Genomic DNA, 25,759 nt, shown 5'->3' with positions numbered 1-25,759 from the left:
GAAAAAAAAATTAGACGGGAAGTTCTATGACTGGATATTATGAGCTCTGTATTTCAAATCCAAAAGAACTTCTGTCTTGATTTTTGCAATGTCTGGTTGTGAATATCAGTGGTTTCCATATTTCATTTTAGAGAATACATATGAAAGCAATGATTTTAATTTTGGAACAGTTGATAAAGAACTGTTACCTGTAGACAATTGAATTAATGATTTTTTTTAAGTCACTCCTAGAAGAAATATTAAATCATCACAGGAAAAGAAAAAGGAGCCTGAGCTTGTCTTCCAAATTGTACTATCTATCAAGAGTGCAGGCATATTGATAATCTAAAAGTAAAAGGGCCATCAAAATAATTGAAACAAAAGAAAAAAATAAGAGAGAAACAGTACTAGTAAAACTTAAACATATTGTCACATGGTAATAATTACAAAGTGAATCCCCAGCGTAAGAGCATGTAGGCAGAATAACAGGATACAATAGAAACAGGACAAACTAGGACAGACAGGATAAAAAACACAATACAGTGAAGACAGACTCATGCAGGTGTTCTTTTGGGAAAGAAAACACAAGTGTCTTTAAAAAAGGAATCAATTTTAGTTTAAAGGGAAATTATGAAGAAAATCACTCAGACCAAAAAATGTGTTATTTATTCAGAAGCTATGTATATAATTACCTTCTCAGACCTGGTAAGAAACCCTCAGGCTACTGAATATTTAGGTTTCCGGAAGCTAATCAAAATCTGTTGCTGGCTAATCAAGCAGAAAGAAATAAGATTAATTTTGACTATAGTGTTCTATTTTTGATATTCAAAGTAAAAATACTGAGACTGTTATCAAAATTATAAACCCTTAACCGAAGAACTTAGGCCAATTTTAAAAGCTTATAAATCATGCCTTAAAGAACTATGCCAAGGGGGCGCCTGGGTGGCTCAGTCAGTTAAGCGTCCAACTTCAGCTCAGGTCATGATCTCATGGTTTGTGAGTTCAAGCCCCACATCTGGCTCTGTGCTGACAGCTCAGAGCCTGGAGCCTGCTTTGGAGGTTGTGTCCCCCTTGCTCTCTGCCCCTCCTCCACTTGGCTCTGTCTCTCTCTCTCTCTCTCTCTCTCAAAAATAAATAAACATTTAAAAACAAAAAAGAACTATGTCAAATTAAAAAATCATATTGCAGAAAATATTAATAGCATTAAATATGCTTATTTTTCTTCATTTGAATTGAAAATTATTAACAATTCATTCTTTTCATTAAGGATATTCTGGGTTTTGTTGTTTTTTTTTTAAACTGTAATTTATTCTGACTCTCCCAATTTAAACTGTTTGTGATAAGTTTAAATAGAGTGTATAGAGAAAGAGGGACACCTGGCTGGCTTAATCGATAGAGTATGCAACTGACTCTTGACCTCAGGGTCGTGACTAAAGCCCCATATTGGGTGTAGAGCTTATTTAAAAGAAAATAGAAGGATATTCTTTTTTTATTATTACTTTAGAGAGGGGGGCAGAAAGAGAAAGAGAATCCTAAACAGGCTTCAAGCTCAGCACAGAGCCCCATGCAAAGGCTTGATCCTATTACCTTAGGATCATGACCTGAGCTGAAATCGAGAGTCAGACATTCAACCAACTGAGCCACCTAGGTGCCCCGAGAAGGATATTCTTTCTAAAAGAGGGGCACCATGCTGTAAATGGTGTTGGGTTATTTAACCATCTGAGGGAACTTTTTAAATTTAAACTCTCACATTGTTCTACATACCAAACTGAATCTCACATAGACTAAAGCATTAAAAGTAAAAATCAGGGGCACTTGAGTGGTTCATACATTTAAGCAGCTAACTCTTGGTTTTGGCTCAGGCCATGATCTCACGGTTCATGGGTTCAAGAGTAGCATCAGACTCCACGCTGACAGTGGAGCCTGCTTGGGATTCTCTCTTTCCCCCTCTTTCTCTGCCCCTCCCCTACTTGTGTGTGCTCTCTCTCTCAAACTAAATAAATAAAATTAAATTTAAAAAAGATTAAAAATCAAACCATCAAACTGATATAAATATTATGATTTTATAGTTTTGAGAAGGGTGAAGGGAAGAAGGAGGGAAAAACATTGTATTCTTAAAACCACTAAAAGGAACCTCATAGGATTACAAGCAGTGGATTTAAAAATAGAACTGCCAAAACTTCAGTGTGTCAAAAGTAAAATAAAATCAAAAGGCAAATAAAAAACTGGAGGAAATACTCATAGTAATGATTAAGAAAAATCAACTGGGCAGAGGGGAGGCGGGTGAAGGGATGGATGGAATAGGTGATAGTGATTAAGAGTACACTTATCATGACCAGCACTGAGTAATGTATGAAAAAGAAAACAATCAGTAACTTCTTGAAACACACATACATAATAGAAACACTAAAACCTAATAAATAAATATGCAAAAACATAAGGAATACAAATTATTCCTTAATTACTAAATGAATTTATTCATTAATTATTCCACAATTTAATGAATGTAGCAAATCTCATTCACTTGTTCTTTTTTCTGTGTCTACTGTATTCCAAGCTTTGTGCTAGGATACACTGATGAACAAGATAAATCATGTCTCTACCATAAATGACCTTATAAATTAATACTGAAATGCCACTACTCAACTACCAAATAAGCAATCAAAACGAGTTATAAAGCTTAATGCTCGCCAGGGCTCAGAGAAATGGGAATTCTTTTCTATTACTGATGAGAGCATAAATTGCTTGAACCAATTAAGAAAGCAATATAGCTACATGTAGGATCTTTAAAAAAAAAAAAAACCTTTGTATCATTTGATCTTGTAATTCTATTTTTGGAATGCTATCCTAGTGAAATAATCCTAAATATATTTTTAAATATATGCAAACAGCAATAAAATAATAAAATAGCTAACTCTGACTCCATGTTAACTACGTGCCAGGTGCTTTTCCAGGTATGTCACATGTCAGGATTCATTTAATCCTCACAAAAGCCCGGAGAGGTACGTATTAACTTACTCCCATTTAATAGGTAATAATATTGAGGCCTGAAGAGGCTGTTTTACTTGCCTAACACTACTCCACTAACATGTGCAGAACCAGCGCTAAACTCTGGCAAATATGGGGATGAAACTACTTGCAAAATCTACACATAGCTCTAAAAACAAAATCCAAAATTTCTGACTTCAATTATTTGCAAAGTTTTAAATAATAAACTTTTAGGAGATTTTTCCTAATACAATTTTTCTTTTGTTCTTCTGCATTATCCAAAATGAAATGTTATTATGCTAGCCTTCAATACCATTTTCCAGCAATTCAGTTTTAAAATAAAGATTAAGATGCCCAGGTCCTATTTGCCCAAGAATAAGGGCAAATATGAAGGTTTTTTAGCCTATGATTTGGTTAAATATGTCAGGGAAAGTCTGTCTCCAAAAGCAGTTTGAGCAGAGCCTTAAGAATCTAGTTGGACTTGATAAGGATTCTTGTTGAATTCAACTTCCATAATTATTAAATGTATTATTCAGCCTCCATAATACCCTCTACTCATTTCGGATGGAAGTACAACTCATGGATTGTTAATAGAGAACTAATCGATTTCAAGGCCATCTAAGATATTCATTATAATAAACAAAGAAGAACCTGGCAGTAAGTCTTTAATTAATAATATTTCTCTTAGGCTAGAGAACCAAGTGGTGGCCACTGGATGTTTCCCAGAGGGCACTAATCAGGCTACGTACTTAGAGGATGTCAGGCAGGTGTTTCCTGCTTTAATTCAGACAACTATCCTGAGGAGCACAGGGGGAGAGAAGTGCCTTCCAGTACTATAATTAATTACATACTTATTTTATCCCTCTGAACAGTCTAATAGAAGCACACATTGCATCACACATGCTCATATGTTCAGCAGTGTTGGCATAGCATTTGCACAAAGTAGGTGCTTAACAGAATGGTCATTCATGAAGGAGGAGTTTTGCAGCAAATTAAAATACAGCACAGAATTTTCATTTCTCTTTTCATTTCATCTTTCTTTCTCTTGCCACAGAGTGTGAGAAATTGTGGTTACATATGACTATCTGCACGTACACATCGAAAGCATTTGCCAACTCAATAGTATTTCTCTCAATCTGAAGCTTAATGGTGGATTTGCCCATCACAATAAGAGTTAGGTAATAACACTGTCTGACCTTGGAGTGACTCACTGCCCTTCTCTGCTGACTGGCCCCAGCAGAAAGGGTGATGCAGAATAAATGTACACCACAGTAAGATGGGCATCACCAACTCTACTCTTCTGAATCCTATTAATTTTAAACACATCCTCTATCTTCTAATGACAAGTGCCCCAAATAGATGAAAATATAATTTAAAAAAATAGCCAAAGGTACATATTTATTACCTTCTATTCTACTTTCTTTTCTTTCTTTCTTAATGGCGCATTTCCAATTGGGTGGTATCACCCATGTGGTAGGCTGAATAATGGCCCCCAAATATATCAAGTCTTAATGCCTGGGACCTGTGAATGTTACTTTCTATGGCAATAGAGACTGTGTAGATGTAATTAAGTTAAGGATTTTGAGATGGCAAAGTTATCCCGGATTACCCAGGTAGACCCTAAATGTAACCCGAGTGTCTTGATAAAAGGGAGGCAGAGGAAGATTTGACGAAGACAGCAATATGACACTGAAGCAAGATGCTGAACTGCTGACTTTGAAAGGTGGAGGACAGAGCCTTGAGCCAATGAATGTATGGAATGCAGTTCTAGAAATTGGACAAAGGTGGAGGCTAAAAGAGGAAATAGGCGCTCCTATAGTGCCTTCAGTGGGAGTGTGGCCCTCCCCATACTTTGACCTCAGCCCAGTAAACTGCAGACTTCTAGCCTCCAGAAACTAGAGAGTAAGTTTATGCTGTTTCAAGCCACAGAATTTGAAGTACTTTGTTACAGCAGCCATAGAAAATCAATACAGACCCAAAGGGAGTGAAATTGGTCCTAGGGGAAGTGAAAAAAGTCTTAGGTATTACGATGGTGTGTGATTCCCTCAAGCTCAACCCTATCCTCCAAAATCTTATTCCTCGCTATTTAATTTTGTGGCAATTAGGAAAAAATATCTTAAAAGGCTCTTTTATAGAGATGATAATGAAAGAAAAGTGGTAAGCACTGCCAGTGAAAGACTGATTCAAATAATGAGGTGAGATGTTTATTGCTCTGAAGGCCCAGTCTCACCATCATTAATAGCTGCAGAAGAGAGGTGATGTTATACTGACAGATTCTTTCATATCCTCCTTTCTTAATCACCAAGTTCACCATCCAAAAACGTTTGAAGGCCACTTCTTGGTACAAGTAGTCAAATCTCTACCTTCCTGTTTAAATTTTTTTTTTTCAACGTTTATTTATTTTTGGGACAGAGAGAGACAGAGCATGAACGGGGAAGGGGCAGAGAGAGAGGGAGACACAGAATCGGAAACAGGCTCCAGGCTCTGAGCCATCAGCCCAGAGCCTGACGCGGGGCTCGAACTCACGGACCGCGAGATCATGACCTGGCTGAAGTCGGACGCTTAACCGACTGCGCCACCCAGGCGCCCCTCTACCTTCCTGTTTAAAAACAACTGTGGGGGCGCCTGGCTGGCTCAGTCATTAAGCATCTGACTTCAGCTCATCATGAGCTCATGGACTGTGAGCTCAAGTCCCATATTGGGTAAGCTTGGGCCCCACTTCTGGTGAACCCCACTTCTCTGTCTCTCCCTCTCTCCCTCTCTCTCTCTCTCTCTCTCTCTCTCTCTCTCTGCCCCTCGCTTACTTGCATCCTGTCTCTAAAAAAATAAATAAATAAAAACAATTGTAGGGGTATACTGTTTGCTAAAGCCCATGAGGTATTGCTAAAGCCCATGTTGGTATTCTAGATTTCTTAATGTAATGTAAGTGGTGAGGTTTTTTTATATTGTGGTAGCCTCAAAAGAGATTTTTAGTTCCAATTCTGCTTTTTGAATAATTGTTTTAGTGAAACCAAAACCCTACAAAGAATTATTTCTAAATCTGAGTACTTTTAATATTGCTGAACAAGTGATAATGAGAAAGCTAGATAAGAAAGTAATCAATGTATAGGCTGTCTAATGGGATATTTAGTATTCTACTCTAACTCAAATTGAAAGTTAAAGTTTGGATCTATTAATACATTTAGTACGATTTGGTCTTTTAATATTTATTAATGGATCTATTAATTGGATCTATTAATACATTTAGTACGATTTGGTCTTTAACATTTATTTTAAAAAATATATTTGTTGATTAAATATTTAAAGGTATAACTCAGGGCACCTGGGTGGCTCAGTCAGTTAAGCATCTGACTCTTGATTTCGGCTTAGGCTATGATCCCAGGGTCATGGGACTGAGCCCCACATCAGACTCTGCTCAGCATGGAGCCTGCTTAGGATTCTGTCTGTCTCTCTCTTTCTCTCTCTTTCTCTCTCTCCTTCCTTCCCTCTCTCTCCCCTACTCATGCACTCTCTCTCAAAAAAATTAAAATTTTTAAGAAGTATAATTCAAAATATATACATCAAAATTCATTATATACCTAAGCTCACCCATTTATTTGCTCTTTTTGCCTTGCTCGAGTAGAAGTTTCCTATAACCTTCAAGAAATTAAGTTCTGAGTAGATTCAGGTATTCTCGATTGTTAGATTAAGCTATAAACTCCCCTAGGAGAATTAAATGCCTGAAGTGAATCTTAATCAGGCCTGAGCTGCCAACCAGGATGTTCTCTGGAAACAGAGGTCAAGATGTAAAAAAACATTAAAATTGTCCACTAAGCACTCCAGCTAAAATGCTGACGGCATTATTTCTCCTTCTACCCAGTCTGCACTGGGAACAAAACCTGAGCTTCTTGGGATGGGAGAAAAAGTTTGAAATGGAATCAAGCTATTTTTAGTCCAAGAATCAATGTGTACAAAATGGATTGTACACGGATCTTTCTTCTTATATTCCAAGAGACAGAAAGCTGATGTTTGACCCTATTCACAAGATATGAAAGGGAAGGGAGGAAGGGAAGGCAGGAGAAGGGGAAAAGGAAGGGAGTCAGGCAGGAAGGGAGGGAAGGGGAAAGGAAAGAAATATATACATGATAGATGATAGATAGATAGATAGATAGATAGATCATATATACCATACCCATTTTACACTTAGCAGGCTGCCTTTCACAGCTTATTATTTTTAAATGATGAATGAGAACTAACAGAAACTTACTTACCTTTTTAAAAAAGTAGACTATTCAAGACTACTTTAAAAATAGATTTTGGGGGCACTTAAGTGGCTCAGTTGGTTAAGCATCTGACTTCAGCTCAGGTCATGATTTCACGGATTGTGAGTTCAAGCCCAGCATCGGGCTCTGTGCTGATAGCTGACAGTGCAAAGCCTGCTTTGGATTCTCTGTCTCCCTTTCTCTCCGTCCCTCTCCCACACATGCGTGCATGCATAGGTTTGTTCTCTCTCTCTCTCTCTCTCTCTCTCTCTCTCTCTCTCTCTCCCTCAAAAATAGATAAACATTTAAAAATAGATTTTCTTTAAAACCTAGATCAACTTCAGAGTTTCCATTTCTACAGTATGTTCTGAGCAATACTCTCTGACCATTTCTAACTTTGGCTTGACCTTCCCTGCAGTTTCCCTTTTAATTCTCCATTCGGCCCTGTTTTTTTTTTTTTAATTAAAAAAAATTTGTTAACATTTATTCATTTTTGAGAGACAGAGAGAGACAGAGCATGAGCGGGGAAGGGGCAGAGAGAGGGAGACACAGAGTCTGAAGCAGGCTCCAGGCTCTGAGCTATCAGCACAGAGCCCAACGCGGGGCTCGAACTCACAAACTGCGAGCTCATGATCTGAGCTGAAGTCGGACGCTCAACCGACTGAGCCACCCAGGCGCCCCTCCATTTGGCACTGGTTTAATGACTGGCTATTACATGGGAAATTGATGCAACTATCATATCAGGCCAGAAGTTTATGCCTCTTCTCATATTATAGTGCAGAAACAAAAGAGTCACAAACAAAAAAGGTACTATTTTGAAGCTGTGTCCAAATGATGTCCAACATCTGGATGTTGGAAATATTTACATATGCTTTCATTTTTTAAGTTGCCCTCAAAATATCTGGCATTATAAAGGTCCTCATTACCTCTCCAAAATAATCTCAAAAAGGCTCAAAATATTTAATAGGGATCAACTGACATCATTTTCAAAACTATTCAAGAGCTGTTGTATTATTTCTCATTGACAAATAGAACAACCAACTTCCAAAATCATGGACAAAATATTTTCAATCTTTAAAAAGAGAAATTAAATGTATATGCTCCTTACAATAATGCATGCATTTTAAACAATATCCACTGACTCTATGAGCATATGGGATTGCAGCAGGCATCATGATGGTTTTATAGATGTGTATAATGCACTCCTCACCTTGCTTTAATGGAAAACTGACTCTCCCCTGGGGACGCTGTTTCCCCTGCAACCCTCTCAAGTGCTGGCCTGGAGGTGGGATGGGTGCCCCTTTTGCTCCACATGGCTGCTTTCAGAGCAGTCTCCCAACTCTCCTAAAACCCCTCTGCTTCGAATCTCATGTCATTATGAGATTTTCTTCTTAGGCTGATAAATACATATTTGGGGGGGGGGGGACAAAATAACAGTAGCTTCCACTGGGGCAAGTTAGTGGCAGCAGGGTAGGACTAAACCCTGTATACTATCCATTACCACCAATGATACAGTCACTTCCCAGACACCAATTCATTCCCCGTCATTTCTCCAAGACTTTAGCTCCAGGATTACTGTCAATAACTCTAAAACTTCTGGTCATACTTCCTGACATCCTCAATATGCACATAGATGATCTTGGTTCCTGGAATTCCTGCTCTTGAGGAACGTCCTCCTCTGGCTTCAGCCACTCTTTCCCCTGCTCCTCCCTTAGTGATTCACCGTCCCAGGTGACTATTCTGTCACTCTTCTCTCTTCAAATTCCTAACACTTCCCCCCAACCTTCCTTCTCAGTTGCTGACCTTGCTTCCTGCTTCAGTGAGGAAAATGAAGCAACCTGAAGAGGACTTGCTCACACCTGCCATAGTACCTACATCTGCATCCACATACTCTGCTTTTCCAGGCATTGCCATTGATGAAACGTCCTTGCTCCTTTTTAAAGGCAATCTCTCCACTTTTTGTACCAAATCCCATCCCTTTCTCCTTCCATCAAGAAAATCAATTGTTCTAGCATTCTCCCCTGGTCCTCTTATGTCATTAAAATGTCCCTCCCTGCTGAGTCACCCATCATCAATCAGCCTTTACAAAGGCCACCATTACATTATTTTTCACCTTAAGAAAAAAGAACAAAAATCAACCACTTTATTTTAAGCCCATTCTGTCTTTCCCCAGCTACTTCCTCATTTCTTTGGTCCTCTTTGCAAACAAACTAGCCCCCCCCCCCCCCCGTCATACACACACAAAGTTGCCTCTATTCTTTGTCTCCAATTCCTCTCCTTCTTTTCTTTCTCAACCCTGTTCTAAATCAGACTTCTGCTTCTACAACTCCACAGAAATGTCTCTCACTGAGGTGACTGATGACCTCATGATGTTAAACCCAGTGGTATATTTAGTTTCCTTATCTTGTTTGACCTATTAGCAGCATTTGCACTCTTAAAAATTTTTTTTTAATTTATTTTTGAGAGAGAGGGGGACAGAGCACAAGCAGGAGAGTGGCAGAGAGCGAGTGAGACACAGAATCCGAAGCAGGCTCCAGGCTCTGAGCTGTGAGCACAGAGCCAGATGTGGTGCTGGAACTCCTAAGCCATGAGATCATGACCCGAACCAAAGTCGGATGCTTAACTAACTAACTGAGCCACCCAGGTGCCCCACAGCATTTGCACTTTTGATAACTTCCTTCATAGATATCACTTTCTTCATTTGGCTCCTAGGAATCATTCTCTCTTTATTTTCTTTCTATCCCACTATGATTTTTAGTGTCTTCTGCTAGTTTCCCTTCTTGTCCCCAACCTCTCAGTGCTGAGGTGGTCTAGGGATCAGTTCCTGGGCCTCTTCCTTGTCTATCTATACTTCCAGTCTTGGTGATCTCCCACTGATGTGCCTTAAGTAGAATGTATCTGCTGATAATTCTACAAGTTATATTTCTATCCCTAAATCTCTCTCCCAAATGCTAGGCCCTCTTTCCCCATGACCCCTGCATATTCTACACTTGGTGGTCTAATCAAAATTTAAAATTCAACATGTCTAAAAGTTCTGATCTTCCCTCCTAAAACTTATTTCATCTGATGCTTTCCCCATCTCAAGTGATGATAATTCCATTTTTCAAGTTGGTCAAGCTAAAACCTTTGACTGGAGTCAACATTTCCCCTTCTTATTTCTTAATCTCTACAATCGACCCATTTAAAAGTCATGTTGGCTCCACTCTCAAAATACTTTCAGAATATGACCTCTTTTCACTACCTCCACCTATCATTTTGGCCCAAACTACCATCTTCTTACATCTGGATGACTGCAAAAATGTCCTACTCTTATCCTTGTCTCATTAAAGTCATGTCACTCCTTTGCTCAACACTTTCCAATAATTTCCCATTTCGCTCAAAGCAAAAGCCAAAATCCTTTCAATGGTCTATAATACCCTACATGAATTGGCTTCCTGTTACCTCTATGACTTCATCATGACAGTGTGGTATTAGCAAAGGGATAGACACATAAATCAACAGAAGAGAATAGAGTCTAGAAATAGACCCAAACAAATATGGCCAATTGATTCTGACAGAGGTGCAAAAGCAATTCAATGGAAGAAGAAAAGTCTTTTTAACAAATGATGGTGGAACAATCAGATATGTATATGCAAAAAAATGAACCCCATCTTAAACTTCATACTTTATACAAAAATTAACTCAAAGGGATCACAGATCTAAATTTAAAGCTCTAAAGCTTTGAGATAAAAATATAGGAGAAAATCTAGCTATTATCTATCATGACTTGGGGATAGAAAAGTTGGTTTTTTTGTTTTATTTTGTTTGTTTGTTTCTTTTGAGAGAGAAAGAAAGAGAGACCAGGGGAGGGGCAGAGGGAGAGGGAGAGAAAAAATCTCAAGTAGGTTCCACACCCCACACAGAGCAGAGCCCCACACAGGGCTCAATCCCATGACTGTGAGATTATGACCTGAGCTGAAATCAAGAGTTGGATGCTCAACTGACTGAGCCACACAGGCACCCCAGAGTATTCTTAAATCTGATAGGAACAACACAATACATAAATGTATTATTATTAATAATAATATTAATATTACTGAGGTATAACTGACACATGACATTCCAATAATTTCAGGTATATAACACAATAATTCGATATTTGTATACACTGTGAAATGATCACCACAGTAAATACAGTTGGCATTTGTCACCATACCTAGTTACCAAACTTTTTGTGTGTGATGAGTACTTTTAAGATCTACTCTCTTGTTAGCTGTGAGCCCTGAGCAGACACAGACACAGAACCTACTCTATGTCTATCTACTCCATGACCAAGAGCACTGCTCAGCTCAGAACCCACAACTTACCAGATGATCAAAGGAACTTTGTCTTCCATAGAGGTCTGGAAGCAGGCAACAACTGAATAGGAATAAACTCATATTAAAAAAAAAATCCTTTGGCTCATCTATATACCAAATAGGAATAAAGTGACATTAAAAAAAATAAATAGGGGCGCCTGGGTGGTGCAGTCGGTTAAGCGTCCGACTTCAGCCAGGTCACGATCTCGCGGTCCCTGAGTTCGAGCCCCGCGTCGGGCTCTGGGCTGATGGCTCGGAGCCTGGAGCCTGTTTCTGATTCTGTGTCTCCCTCTCTCTCTGCCCCTCCCCCGTTCATGCTCTGTCTCTCTCTGTCCCAAAAATAAATAAACTTTAAAAAAATAATAAAAAATAAATAAATAAATAAATAAATAAATAAAAAGATCCACTCTCTCAGCAACCTTCAACTATGCAATATAGTATTATTAACTCTACTCACCATGCTATATGTTACATCCTCATGCTATATATTACATCATTACAAACCAGAAGTTTGTACCTTCTGACTCCCCTTAACTCATTCCACCCACTCCCACCTCCCATAAGTGTTTTCTGATACATTAGACTTTATCAAAACGAGAAAAATTGTGCTTTGCAAAAAATTAAAGAGAATGAAAAGATAAGCCAAGTACTAGGACAAACATTTGCAAAGGTCTTATATCCAGAATATATAAAGAATTCTCAAAACTTACCTATGAAAAGAAATAACACAATTAATAAATGGAAAAAAGCCTGAAACAGAAGCTTTACCAAGGAGACTGTGGAGGGCAAATAAGCACATGAAAAGATGCTCAATATTATTAGGCATTAGGGAAATTCAAACAAAACTATGATGAGATATTACTACATACCTATAAAAATGGCTAAAATTAAAAATACTAATAATATCAAGTGCTGGAAAGGATGAAGGGAAATTAGAACTTTAACACATTGCTATCAGAAATGCAACACGGTACAGCCACTCTGAAACACACACTCACCACTTGACCAAGAGTTCCCACCCTCTTAATTATTTGTCCTAGAGAAATGAAAACTTATATTCACACAAAAATACAAATGTTCATGACAGTTCTGCTTGTAACTACCAAAATCTGAAAACACCCAACTGTTCTTCAATAAGTGAACTGATTGAAAAAAACTATAGTATATCCATATAGTGGAATCCTATTCCACTATAAAAAGGAACACTTATTGATATATGTAACAACTTAGATGAATCTCATAGACATTATGCTGAGAGAAAGGACAGAAATTCAAGAGTTTACATGTTGTAGGATTTCCTTTACATGACATTCCTGAAAAGACAAAACCATAGTGACTGAGAACAGATGACTGGTTATCAGAAATTGAGTGGGGGACCGTATGACCACAAGCAGTCGCCCAGCACAGTGGAGGTTTCTGGAGCGATGAAACTGTTCTGCATCTTGATTGTGGCTGCAGTTACATGAATCTATTTATGTGTCATAATTCATAGAATTGTACACCCCCCCCCCGCCAAAAAAACATTCTTTGAGCTTATAATTTTAAATTAATCCTACAAACAAATCCACTCGTGTAACTTATTTTTCCAAAAGGCACAATCAAAGCACAATTATTCAAAAGTGAATTGTCTGTATATTGTTAAACTTTGCTTTCAAATTCCTAATAATGTTAATAGAGATATTTGTTTACGATAGCTTAGCAAGTGTTGGAAATAACTTAAAAAGAATTTTTTTAATGTTTATTTTTGAGAGACAGACAGAGACAGGGTGCGAGTGGGGGAGGTGCAGAAAGAGACAGAGACACAGAATCTAAAACAGGCTCCAAGCTCTGAACCGTCAGCACAGAGCCCAACGCGGGGCTTGAACTCACGAACTGCGAGATCATGACCTGAGTCAAAGTCGGACACGTACCAAATGAGCCACCCAGGTGCCCCTGGAAAGAACTTTTTGACCAAAAGAAATATAGCACTCTCTGGTGGAATTAATAAACCAATAGCAGACACTAACATCATTAAGAGCAGGGGTTCTAGAGTCAGATTGTTTAGGCCTTCTTGACTACTTGCTGGACAAGCTGTTTAGCCTCTCTTTGCCTCACAAGTAAAGGCAGGCAAAGATAGAAAACAGAGAAGGAATTAAAAGAAATGATGAGGGTAAAGTGCTGATACCATGCTTGGCACGTGGTAAGCTCTCAAAATGTTAGCTATGATATTGTTATTAGTTACTAAACCAATTAAAACCCTGATAATTCTTCATTGTTTGGGGCTTTGTATCATCTCAGAGAGGTGTGAGGCCCATACCCAACAAGTGTGGGGAGCAGGGGAGAAAATGGGACAGGCCAGGGAAATAGTTTTCTGAGTACATCCAAGCCCTATCTTTACAGAATGGTAAAATCATCATTCAGTTCAAAGTGTCAAGTTCATTCAACTATGTATAAACATAGTTCCCAATGATCAACATCAGAGACCATAAGGAAACCTTTGTTATTTATTGGCTATGCCAATTAAATAATTCAATCTTGTCCCCATCACTTGGGTCATCTATAAGCACATTCGATGTTGTACTAATAACACAGTGACCCTTTCAAGAACGAGCCTGGTATAAAAGGCTGCTTACACTGATAGTAAGAGCACCTAGACAGCTCACCTCTTTCAACCTACTGGTTTTAAAATATGTGTTGTTTCCTGTTTTAGTGTCAGGATGTCAGGCATTATTCTTGCTACTTTCAGAAGGTGTGGGGGGCTTCTCCTGACACTTCAATACAACTTTCTAATTTATTGTTTCTGTCTTGTTATGTGTGAGTAAGTCTGATTACCAAACCTTGAAACAATAAATAACAGTCTTTTATTTCTTGTAAAGCATTTTCATGAAAATATTTTATCTTCATAAAAATCATGGGGAACAGGACAGGTATTATTATAGTGTTTACATAGGAAATGAAAAATTTAATCACACACCTGGTATAATAGTTAAGACGCAAACTTAGATTTCCTGATTGCTAATTCTACCCCATTACCAAAGCACCTATTTATAAAACAAGCAAATCGATTTTTAAAGAGTGGCTGAAGGGCTCTCCCTAGAATAAAGTGAACATGTGCTTAGTAGCTCAGGTCAATGACATCTAATCTGGCTGTTTAGATGATATTTTTCACTTAGTCACAGCAAGTACCAGATATTTGTAGTTATAATGAGAGACTAAGATGATGAGTATATTATATAAAATGTTATATGTTGTCCCGGTCCATTCAGGCTGCTATAACAAAATACCATAGACTGTGTGGCTTAAGCAACAAACATTTATTTTGCACAGTTCTGGAGGCTGGGAAGTGCAAGAACAAGGCACAGACAGGTTCAGTGTCTAGTGAGGGCCTGCCTCCTGGTTCAGAGATGGCCATTTTCTCACGGTGTCTTCACATGGTGGAAGGGGCTAGAGAGGTCTCTTTTATGAGGGAGCTAATCCCATTCATAAGGGCTCCACCTTCATGACCTATAATTTCTAAAAATGTCATCTCCAAATACTATCACACTGGAGATTAGTTTTCAACATATGTATGTTGGGGGGGGGGGCACAAACATTCATATATATTGTCTAAAACACAGCTTACTCTCTATTTCCACAGATAGTAGAGTAGAAGGAAATAGTTTCTAAATACATTTAGTTGTTTTAACATTGAAAACAACCACTCAGGGGCGCCTGGGTGGCGCAGTCGGTTGAGCGTCCGACTTCAGCCAGGTCACGATCTCGCGGTCCGTGAGTTCGAGCCCCGCGTCAGGCTCTGGGCTGATGGCTCAGAGCCTGGAGCCTGTTTCTGATTCTGTGTCTCCCTCTCTCTCTGCCCCTCCCCCGTTCATGCTCTGTCTCTCTGTCCCAAAAATAAATAAATAAAAAAAAAGAAAACAACCACTCATTATTAAATATATTTGTTCATTGGTGTTTTCCAAGCATCTGGTTCATATTAAGCACTTCAGAGAGCTTTGTTGAGTGCATGAATGTACAATTGCAAAATTGGAAATCCAAAAACATTAAAACACTAAGATGAGAAACTCCAATCTAGGTCCAATGATTCAAAATTTCAAGGATATATAACAAGGGTAAAGACACTCAATAGTATCATGTTTTTTAAAAGCAGACACATATTCTTAAGAGACACTGGATGTTAGTCTAAGAAGGTAAGGCAACCTGAAACCATGTCACATAAGGAAGTGCTAATGGATCTAGATATGTTTAGCCTGAAACAGGTCTTTGCAAATATTTGAAGCTGTTGGGCATAGGCTGAAATTGTCAAGTGGAATAGGAAACTAAAATATATATATATATATATAAATATATATATATATTTTAGTTTATTTATTATATTTATTTATTTATATTTATTTATTTATATTTATTTATTTATATTTATTTATTTATTTATTTATTTATATTTATTTATTTAGTTTATATATTATTTATATATATATATATTCTTTGTATATCCAAAGGCTAGAAATGTGGCCAGCTGGTGAAAATTACAGGGTGTCAACTGTTCATTTAATAAAAAAGGGCAGTTTAACAATTAGAACTGCCAAGCAACAGGACGGGCAGCCTTGTAAAGAAGTTGTAAGACAGGGAGAAAATAATAATTTAGCAACTCTGGGCATTCTGCACAGGACCTCTATGTTAGTATTATCACCTCCACATTGGGATTAAGGAAGCGAAGCTTAGAGAACAAAAGCAATTTTTCAACACCACATAGTTGGTAAGTGGCCCACCTCAAATTCAAATCTAGGAATGTGTAACTTCCAAAGCATGTTCTTTCAGTTCATGTCAACAAACATTTTTTAATGTCTGCTTTTGGCAAGACACTGTGCTGGGTGCTGGAGATTCAAAGATAAATGGCAGACAAAAGAAAGCCCCCTCCTTGTAAGGACTCACAGTTTATCTTCTCCATAGTGCTGGAAATGTCTGAATAAAGGCTACATTGACCATGTAGAGATATTGGAAAAAGAATTGTTGAACTAGGAATAGTCTTTACCAAATAATCACTAAAAGCCTTCCTGCCCTAAAAGTTTGTAGATATGGATTCTTAATGGTAGATTAGATGTATTCCTAAAATGTTGGCATCATAGGTTCCTGGAAATTAAGCCACGGTATATCATGAAATTTGGTGTATAACAATGAGGGAAAATAGTAAGAGTTTCAAATGTAATAAAAGTCATATGGATTAAGCAGCTTTTAAAATATAAAATGGCACACTAAAAACCAAAAAAATCCCTAGGAATAAACCTAACCAAAGAGGTGAAAACTCTATACACTGAAAACTACAGAAAGCTTATGAAAGACATTGAAGAAGACACACAAAAAAATGTAAAAATATCCCATGCTCCGGGATTGGAAAAACAAGTGTTTTTAAAATGTCAATACCACCCAAAGCAATCTATGTATTCAATGCAATCCCTCTCAAAACAACACCAGCATTCTTCACAGAGCTAGAACAAACAATCCTAAAATTTGTATAGAACCAGAAAAGACCCCAAATAGCCAAAGCAATCCTGAAAAAGAAAACCAAAGCTGGAGGCATCACAATTCCAGACTTCAAGCTGTATTGCAAAGCTGTAATCATCAAGACAGTATGGTACTGGCACAAAAACAGACATTCAGATCAATGGAACAGAACAGAGAACCCAAAAATGGACCCACAAACGTATGGCCAAGTAATCTTTGATGAAGCAGGAAAGAATATCCAATGGAATAAAGACAGTCTCTTCAGCAAATGGTGCTGGGAAAACTGGACAGCAACATGCAGAAAAATGAACCTGGACCACTTTCTTCACCATACACAAAAATAAACTCAAAATGGATGAAAAACCTAAATGTAAGACAGGAAGCCATCAAAATCCTACAGATGAAAACAGGCAAAAATCTCTTTGACCTTGGCCACAGCAACTTTTTACTCAACATGCCTCCAGAGGCAAGAAAAACAAAAGCAAAAATGAACTATTGTGACGTCATCAAGATAAAAAGATTCTACACAGCAAAGGAAACGATCATCAAAACTAAAAGGCAACCGATGGAATGGGAGAAGATATTTGCAAATGATATATCAGATAAAGGGTTAGTATTCAAAATCTATAAAGAACTTATCCAACTCAACACCCAAAAAATAAATAATCCAGTAAAGACTTGGGCAGAAGACATGAATAGACACTTCTCCAAAAAAAGACATCCAGATGGCCAACTGACACATGAAAAAATGCTCCACATCACTCAACATCACACAGTGAGATACCATCCTCACAGCAGTCAGAATGGCTAAAATTAACAATGCAAGCAACAACAGATGTTGGAGAGGATGTGGAGAAAGAGGATCTCTTTTGCACTACTGGGGGGAATGCAAACTGGTGCAGCCACTCTGGATAACAGTATGGAGGTTCCTCAAAAAATTAAAAATAGAATTGCTATGACCCAGCAATTGCACTACTAGGTATTTATCCAAGGGATTCAGGTGTTCTGTTTCAAAGAGGCACATACACCCCAGTGCTTATAGCAGCATTATTGACAATAGCCAAAGTATGGAAAGAGCCCAAAATGTCCATTGACAGATGAATGGATAAAGAAGATGATACACACACACACACACACACACACACACACACACAGTGGAGTATTACTCAGCAATCAAAAAGAATGAAATCTTGCCATTTGCAATGATGTGGATAGAACTAGAGGGTATTATGCTAAACGAAATTAGAGAAAAACAAAGATCATATGACTTCATTCATGTGAGGACTTTAAGATACAAAACAGATGAACATAAGGGAAAGGAAGCAAAAATGATATAAAAACAAGGAGGGAAACAAAACATGAGACTCTTAAATACAGAGAACAAACTTGAGGGTTGCTAGAGGGGTTGTGGGTGGGGAGGATGGGCTAAATGGGTAAGGGGCATTAAGGAGGACACTTGTTGGGATGAGCGCTGGGTGTTATACATAGGGGATGAAGTACTGGAATCTACTCCTGAAATCATTTTTGCACTTATGCTAACTAATTTGCATGTAAATTAAAAAATAAAAAAGAAAAGGAAAAAAAATTAAATGGCCACATCCCAAGGGGCGCCTGGGTGGCTCAGTTGGTTAGGCGACCAACTTCAGCTCAGGTCATGATCTCACAGTTTGTGAGTTCGAGCCTGGAGTCAGGCTCTGTGCTGACAGCTCAGAGCCTGGAGCCTACTTCAGATTCTGTGTCTTCCCCTCTCTCTGCCCCTCCCCTGCTCATGCTCTGTGTCTCTCAATAATAAATAAATGTTAACAAAAAAAAATTATTTAAAAAAATGGCCACATCACAAAACTAATAATAATATTCCAGTAAGTTACAAATTTAGATAATGTACTAAAGCTTCATATATTTTGCTAGAAATTTCATTAGCGTGAGGCAAGACTGAGAGGAGGGAAACTTGTGCTCTTGGCAGTATAGTGACACGACAGACACAGTCTAGATGAGAGCGACTTTCTGAGTTCCAATCCTGGCTTGTCACTTACTACTCACATGCTTTGGACAAGTTATGTGACATCTCTGTGATTTATGTGCCCTGTCAGAAAATGAAATGGTATAATAGAATCTACCTCAACAGGGTGTTATAAGGATTCAGCAAGTTAATCCATGTAAAGAATTTAGAACAGTGCCTGGCATATTATCTGGCAGTCAATGTTAAGTTATTTGCATTTTAAAGTATAGGTTTAATCTCTATTAAGGTCAATAATCCATTTTATAACTCCAGTCTTCTGCATTCTACTTGAAGGGTTCTATCTCCCATAACATCTCTTTTTCACATATACACCAATTCTGGTTAGGAATACCGGTAAAAGTGCATTGTATGCTTCGTAAAATATTGCAGTAAATTCTGACTTACCTTACTAACAACTGAGAGTATTCAGTATTATTAGAAGTTTCATTATCCTGTTTTATGATTTTATCAATGTGGATTTTACTTTAATACAAAGTAAGTGTTCAATAAATATTGTTCAAATAAACCTATTTAGGCTATCGTCTACATGTTACACCTATAGGTTGGAGAGAGAAAAATGAAAATCAAATTTGTTTACTAAATATCTGCTTAGGCACTATGGTAACCTGTTCTCTTTAAGCTCTCACCAAAATGATGCTGATCAAGGCAACCCAAGGGTTTTTTTACTGGCCCTGTAGGATTAACCCCTAATTTGGTTCTTTAGTTGGGGTGATATTTTTTCTTTATGCTGTCTATACTTCAAAAAATTTGTTAAAGTAGTTTACCATTAAAGACACACATACAATCAGGATGATAAAAATGGGAAGAATTATATGAAAAATCTGAGTTTTTACAGTTAAACATAGTCCTGGAGCTTCTTAACAACCAAAGCAGAAAAAAAAAAAGCATACTGTAATTCCTACTGCCTGATTCATATCTCAACAGAAAGAATTTTCAAGGTAATAAATTCAAAGAGGTATTTATCTGATGTTTCTTTGACCTAAGAATATAGATCAACATAATAAGGGATATTTTCAACAATGTTTTTATGGAGGATGCAGAAAATTTTTAATGATAACAGTTTATGTTTAATATGTACTGTATTTACTATATGATAAAATAAGCTTCTACAAATACCATGAATATAATTGTAAAACTTTTAGCAGAGCTAAGACTAGAATATTAATTTTCTAATACCTAGTTCATAAAATGTTCTATTTTTTTTCTACTATATTATCCTATATCTACCATATATGGAAGAGAATTTGACCTTGGAATTACACATGTATACAAACATGTGTCAAGCTTCTATAATACAGACGCAACATTTACAGACACACACATCTTGGCCAGTACCAACAATCCTACTGAAATAAGAGATGAGTAAATAAATGAGTAAATGGTTTACTGCCAGTACATAAAAATGATTCCATCAATTAATTAAATTCACATAGCATCTGTCAAGCTGATGATTTCCTACACCTTGTGTTGGTTATCCTTCTGTATTTCCCATGGCCCATCAGGTTATGATTTTTTGTTTTATGATCTCTCTTCCAATCATTATGCATCATTCCATGCTCAGAGTACAAAAATAAAAAAATAAAATTGAGCATACAATAAAAACAAATCTGTGATTTCAATTTAACACCAGACATCAAAAATCTATGTCAATACAAACTCCCAGTTAGAAAATAAATGTCATGGGGATATAATGTACAGTATGGTGACTATAATTAATAATATAGTATTATATATTTGCTAAGAGAACAAATCTTAACAAACTTTTTCATCACATGAAAAAAAATTTCTTTTAACTATGTAAGGTGATGGACATTAACTAGACCTATTGTGGTGATCATTTCACAATATAAACATCAAATCATTACCCTGTATCAATCATTGTATAAATATCAATCATTATGCTGTATACCTGAAACTAACATGTTGTATGTCAATTATATCTCAATAAAAAAGTTTATATCAATATACCAAAAAATAGAATGTATTCCTTTTCTCCTTTTACAGATGTACTCAGCTCTAAATGCTAATAGTTTTACTAGGTACTTGAAAACATGAGGCCTGGATGAAAACCTGCAGGCCTCCAAGTATAGTAATACCAGTAGCTTCCAGCCCATCAGAAAGAACACCAACAAATATCTTGTTGGCACACTTAGAAGAACAGGAAATTGACAACTGGGTTTTTTTTTCTTTTCATTAACTAATAAACCTGAATGAATACACTCATAGGCTAGATTGCCTTATGTATATTTTAGATTAAAAAATATATAAATTTGGATATAGCAAGTTTTTCTCTTGCTGCAAATCAACTATTGTATAGAAATAGAGGATTATAACCCAGTGATTCATTCAGCAATTCCCCAAATTGTGAGCCATATGATTATGATACTCCTTTCCCTAATTTGGGGCCAGCCAAAAAGTTTAAATTAGTGGTTCTTAATGCATGGTCTCCAGGGCAGCAGCCACAGCATCACCTGCTGTGAAACTGTAAGAAGTGCAAATTAATTGCGTTCCACCAAGACCTCCAGAATCAGAACTCCTGAGGGTGGGGCCAGGGGTCATGTTTTGATGTGTTTTCTAGGTGATTCTGATACTCACTAAAATTTGAAAACTGATCTGAATGAATGGCTCCTTAAAATTTTTTTCTTTGCTCCCTCAATTCATTCATAACTTATACCTTCACTCTTCAGTACTGACACTCACTGGTGATCGTAAATCTACTCCCTGGAAACTCCACTCAAGTGCAGCTTGTAGTGAGGATGCTTGGTCAATCACCACTGCAATGCCTCCACAGAGAAACATCTGTGGATTTTCTGCCCTTCCCCAACCCTCACTGCTTGTTCCTCAGCTCTAGCTGCTGTGCACAGTGAGGATGTGTGGCTTTCAGAGGATCCATCTAATTAGCAGTTGAGACCGCTTGACTCACTGGCCATGGGAATTCTCCACAAACCAACTGCCTGTGTGTGCCCATGGCCCCGTGTTGCCTTTGTCACACTGCATCTGCCAACTTGCCACGTGAACCTGCTGCTCCACGTAAGCCCCTGGTGGATGTCCAGGGACTCACTTGATCCAGGATGGTAGCCTGTAGCACTACATGATCTTGGGTCCACTTCTGTAGTGGACACCTGTCTCACAGGGAAGCCTGGGGCTGAAAGGGTGAATGGCAATTCCTTAGGAGGAGCAGGGTCTGCTACCATAAAGGGTAAGCAAGTGATGGCCCAAACCCAACACTGATAGATGCATCATATAAAGAACTAGAGAGGAGCTTTGTTTTTAACCTTCACTTGCATTGGAGGAAAAGGAGGCAGGGTATCTTGAAAACTGTCTCATGTTCTTCTCAGTACCCAGCACTAATTTCCACTTGGTCGGCCCTTTCTTGGTCTCTAGAAATCATATTACTATTCTTGGGCATGTCCAAAGAGAATGACCTAGGTAAAGCAGAAACCTTACTGTAATATGCATTTAGTTCACTGTAACATGGACATGTGGAAATGCAAATTATTTATTAAATGCCAACAAATTTAGGACAATTTACATCTCTATTTACAAAACTCTATTTGTAATGTCACTAATTTCAGGAGAAAAACATCGGTGTATTATTTCTCTTGTATTTTACAATATTTAACAATTCTTTCATTCTACCCTTTTACATTACTAAAACACTCAACTGAAAAGCCCACTTGGTTCATCATTCTCTTCTGCACTGGTATAAGAATTCGAGGACATCTGTACCTCCTCTATAGCATTCACATCCAAAAATGGAGTGAATGACTTAATATGAAGTTTCCAAAAATGCTCTTAAAAGGGTGTGGTAGATTAAGCTGTTCCCAATATCCCCCCCCACTAAAGAATGACTCTGCCACTCTGAAAATGATCTGGCACGTGATGCTGCCATGGAAAAGCTGAAGAGAGTGAGTCCAGAAGGCCCAGCAACTGAGGAAGGCTCCCAGACCTAATTCATACCAGCTGTAATGTGCTGCCTTCTCTACAGCCAAAAAAATAGTTTATGGCTCTGCATTGTCAGACTCTACGACCCCACAGACACTCCCCTGGGGTCTCACTCCCCAGTGAGAAGAGTCCTGAGCCAACACGACTGTCATTTTGAATTAGTGCTGACACAGAGCATCACAGCCAGCTTTTTCTCCACCTTGTATTAAAACAGGTAAAGGGGAGAGGAAGTGCTAAGGTCACAATATTTTTTAAAAACCTTTGCAGGAAAGCAAGGCCAATTCCCAACTACTCGATAAATGGACTTCCAATTCTTAACAAACAAGAAGACAAAAAAGCTCATCTCAGAACAGGCTGTCATTTCACTCAACAAGAAAAATCACTAGCATCAGTATTATGTGCTTTGTGTGTTTTATTCCTCTCTCCTAGAAAGAATTTCATCTTATTTCTCTCTCCCACAAATCTCTCACAGGGAGTTGGCTGTTTACCTCCTTCAGATCCTGCACGACAGCCGTGAGCCTCTCATTTTCTGCCTGAACGTTAGTGACCACAGCCCGGCTCTGTTTCAGTTCGTTCTGCATCTCCAAGATCTTCCCCAGGTAGTAAGCTTCCTTCGATGCAGACTCTTGCAGAAGTGTTTCCTCCCGGGTCTCTCCATCCTCAGCAACCTTCCGGTGGATGGAGAAGGACTGCCCAAATGCCTGCAGAGTATGTGAAAAGAAAAAGAGTGCCCGATGAAATGCACCACAGCACTATTTAAACAAACTCCGGGAAATGTTTGGTTTTTAGTATTTTTAGAAAAGCTACTCTACAAGACTTCTGGGAGCAAAACAATACATTTTATGCAACAGTCTAACTGCTCTCACTGATACTTGAAATAATTCACTCAATTAGTAAGGGGAAAGAAAATTTTTAAATGTCTTGCTAAAAATATATATAATGACTTAAAGAAAACCTGAAAAACACTGCTTGTTTTATGTTACAATTTTCTTAAACCAAGCCTATTAAGGAACAGACAGTCCAGTGCTAACGAGGCCAACAAAATTCACGTTCTCACTCTCATTCTAGAAAACAATCCCAAAATTATTTTTCAAGGAAGAAAATAATAGTTTCATTAGCTTTCGAATACATTAGTGGTAAGAATATACCAATTAGGAACAGCACTCTGAAGAGAGGAAATCCCCAAACAGCATTCAAATTGCACACTACTAAACACACACACACACACACACACACACACACACACACAAGAACTGTAATCACTGTGTAAGAAGATATGCATCTACATATACAGAATAAAAAAGAAATACAGAATAAACCAGAAACTAATGATACTGGTAAGCCACAGAGGGCGAGTGGGAGCAGCAGGAAGGAAAAGTGATATAAGGGATGAGGGATACTCACTTTCCCGAGCACACCTTTTCATATAGCCCTGATTCTCACAACTCTAGTCATGTTTCACACACCTTCCAAATAGTAACTAAAACCAGTGACCCCATGTGGAACACAAAAAGTAACCAATGTTCCTAGCTGTACTACAAATGAACAACTTAACCATACTGAGAGGAGTGGAGAGCTAATTTTGGAAATTAGTGTATTTGCTGTATACTGTAAAGCTAAAGACAAAAAGAACTGTACCCAACTACTATAGTCAAGCTAGTAAATTCTCACAGGGATTATGGGATCACAATCCTAAAAACTTCTTTATACGTACACTAGGGTTGAGCAAATAAATAACTGTATTATCGATAATGGAAGCCAGGTTTCTCACTGTTGGAGAAAGTTACAAATAAGGAAAGGGAGACTTCTGGAAGGAAACTGGTGGCACTGTGTTGTAATTAGAAGCATCAGGGTGAACTTACAGTCTTTAATAGGTAGATAAATATTCACAGATGAACAGATGGAGAGAGACATTTATGCATGTGCATACACACACACATATTTCCTAACTCTGCCCTCTGAGAGGCGCAGTAGCAAGGACATCTCAGCAGCCAAGAACATACCTGCACCCAAATTTTGTTTCTACATATCAATTTCCATTAAAAGAATTAGGGCTTGGGGGGCGCCTGGGTGGCTCAGTCAGTTAAGTGTCCTACTTCGGCTCAGGTCATGATCTCATGGTCCATGAGTTCAAACCCCACATCAGGCTCTGTGCTGACAGCTCAGAGCCTGGAGCCTGCTTCAGATTCTGTGTCTCCCTCTCTCTCTGCCCCTCCCCCGCTCACTCTCTCAAAAATAAATAAACGTTTAAAATTTTTTTAAAAAAAGAAAAGATTTAGGGCTGGGGGCACTTGGGTGGCTCAAGTGAGCATCCAACTTTGGCTCAGGTCATGATATCACAGTTCACGAGTTTGAGCCCCGCATCAGGCTCTGTGCTGACAGCTCAGAGCCTACTCTGGATCCTCTGTACCTCCCTCTCTCTGCCCCTCCCCTGCTCACGCTCTCTCAAAAATGAATAAACATTAAAATAAATAAGTAAATAAAAGAACTAGGGCTCTTTGGAGAAACAACCCATTCTTGAACTAGAGCAAAATGAATTTCATACATCTTGTGGTGCCAAAGAGTAAGTAACAAAATGCTTTCAAAAAATGATAGGGATCTGTCAAAGGACACAAGAGCCTACCAGAAGGGGCTCCCAATGGCCAAATCTGGGATAATTTGGTCAATAAAATAAATAATTACAGTAATGAATTATAATCCATAGAATAATACAGTCATGAGTCCATATTGATAAAATAACTAAATAAATGAGGGAAGAAGGAATTGCT

The 25,759-nt window shown here is 38.0% G+C and overlaps 1 protein-coding gene across 3 annotated transcripts in view; it reads right to left on the bottom strand.

The window, feature by feature from the left end:
• Positions 1-25,759, bottom strand: part of BICD1 (BICD cargo adaptor 1) — a 246,732-nt gene that overhangs the window by 112,976 nt on the left and 107,997 nt on the right. For all 3 annotated transcript variants that reach the window (XM_043562944.1, XM_043562942.1, XM_043562943.1), the window contains exon 2: positions 23,480-23,692. In XM_043562944.1, coding sequence (XP_043418879.1) covers positions 23,480-23,692 — 213 coding nt within the window. The remainder of the gene's footprint in view (positions 1-23,479; positions 23,693-25,759) is intronic.

Source organism: Prionailurus bengalensis, chromosome B4, assembly GCF_016509475.1.
Source record: "Prionailurus bengalensis isolate Pbe53 chromosome B4, Fcat_Pben_1.1_paternal_pri, whole genome shotgun sequence".
Classification (NCBI taxonomy): domain Eukaryota; kingdom Metazoa; phylum Chordata; class Mammalia; order Carnivora; family Felidae; genus Prionailurus; species Prionailurus bengalensis.
Note: the sequence above shows the minus strand (reverse complement) of the source record. Positions and strands in the feature narration are given on the sequence as shown.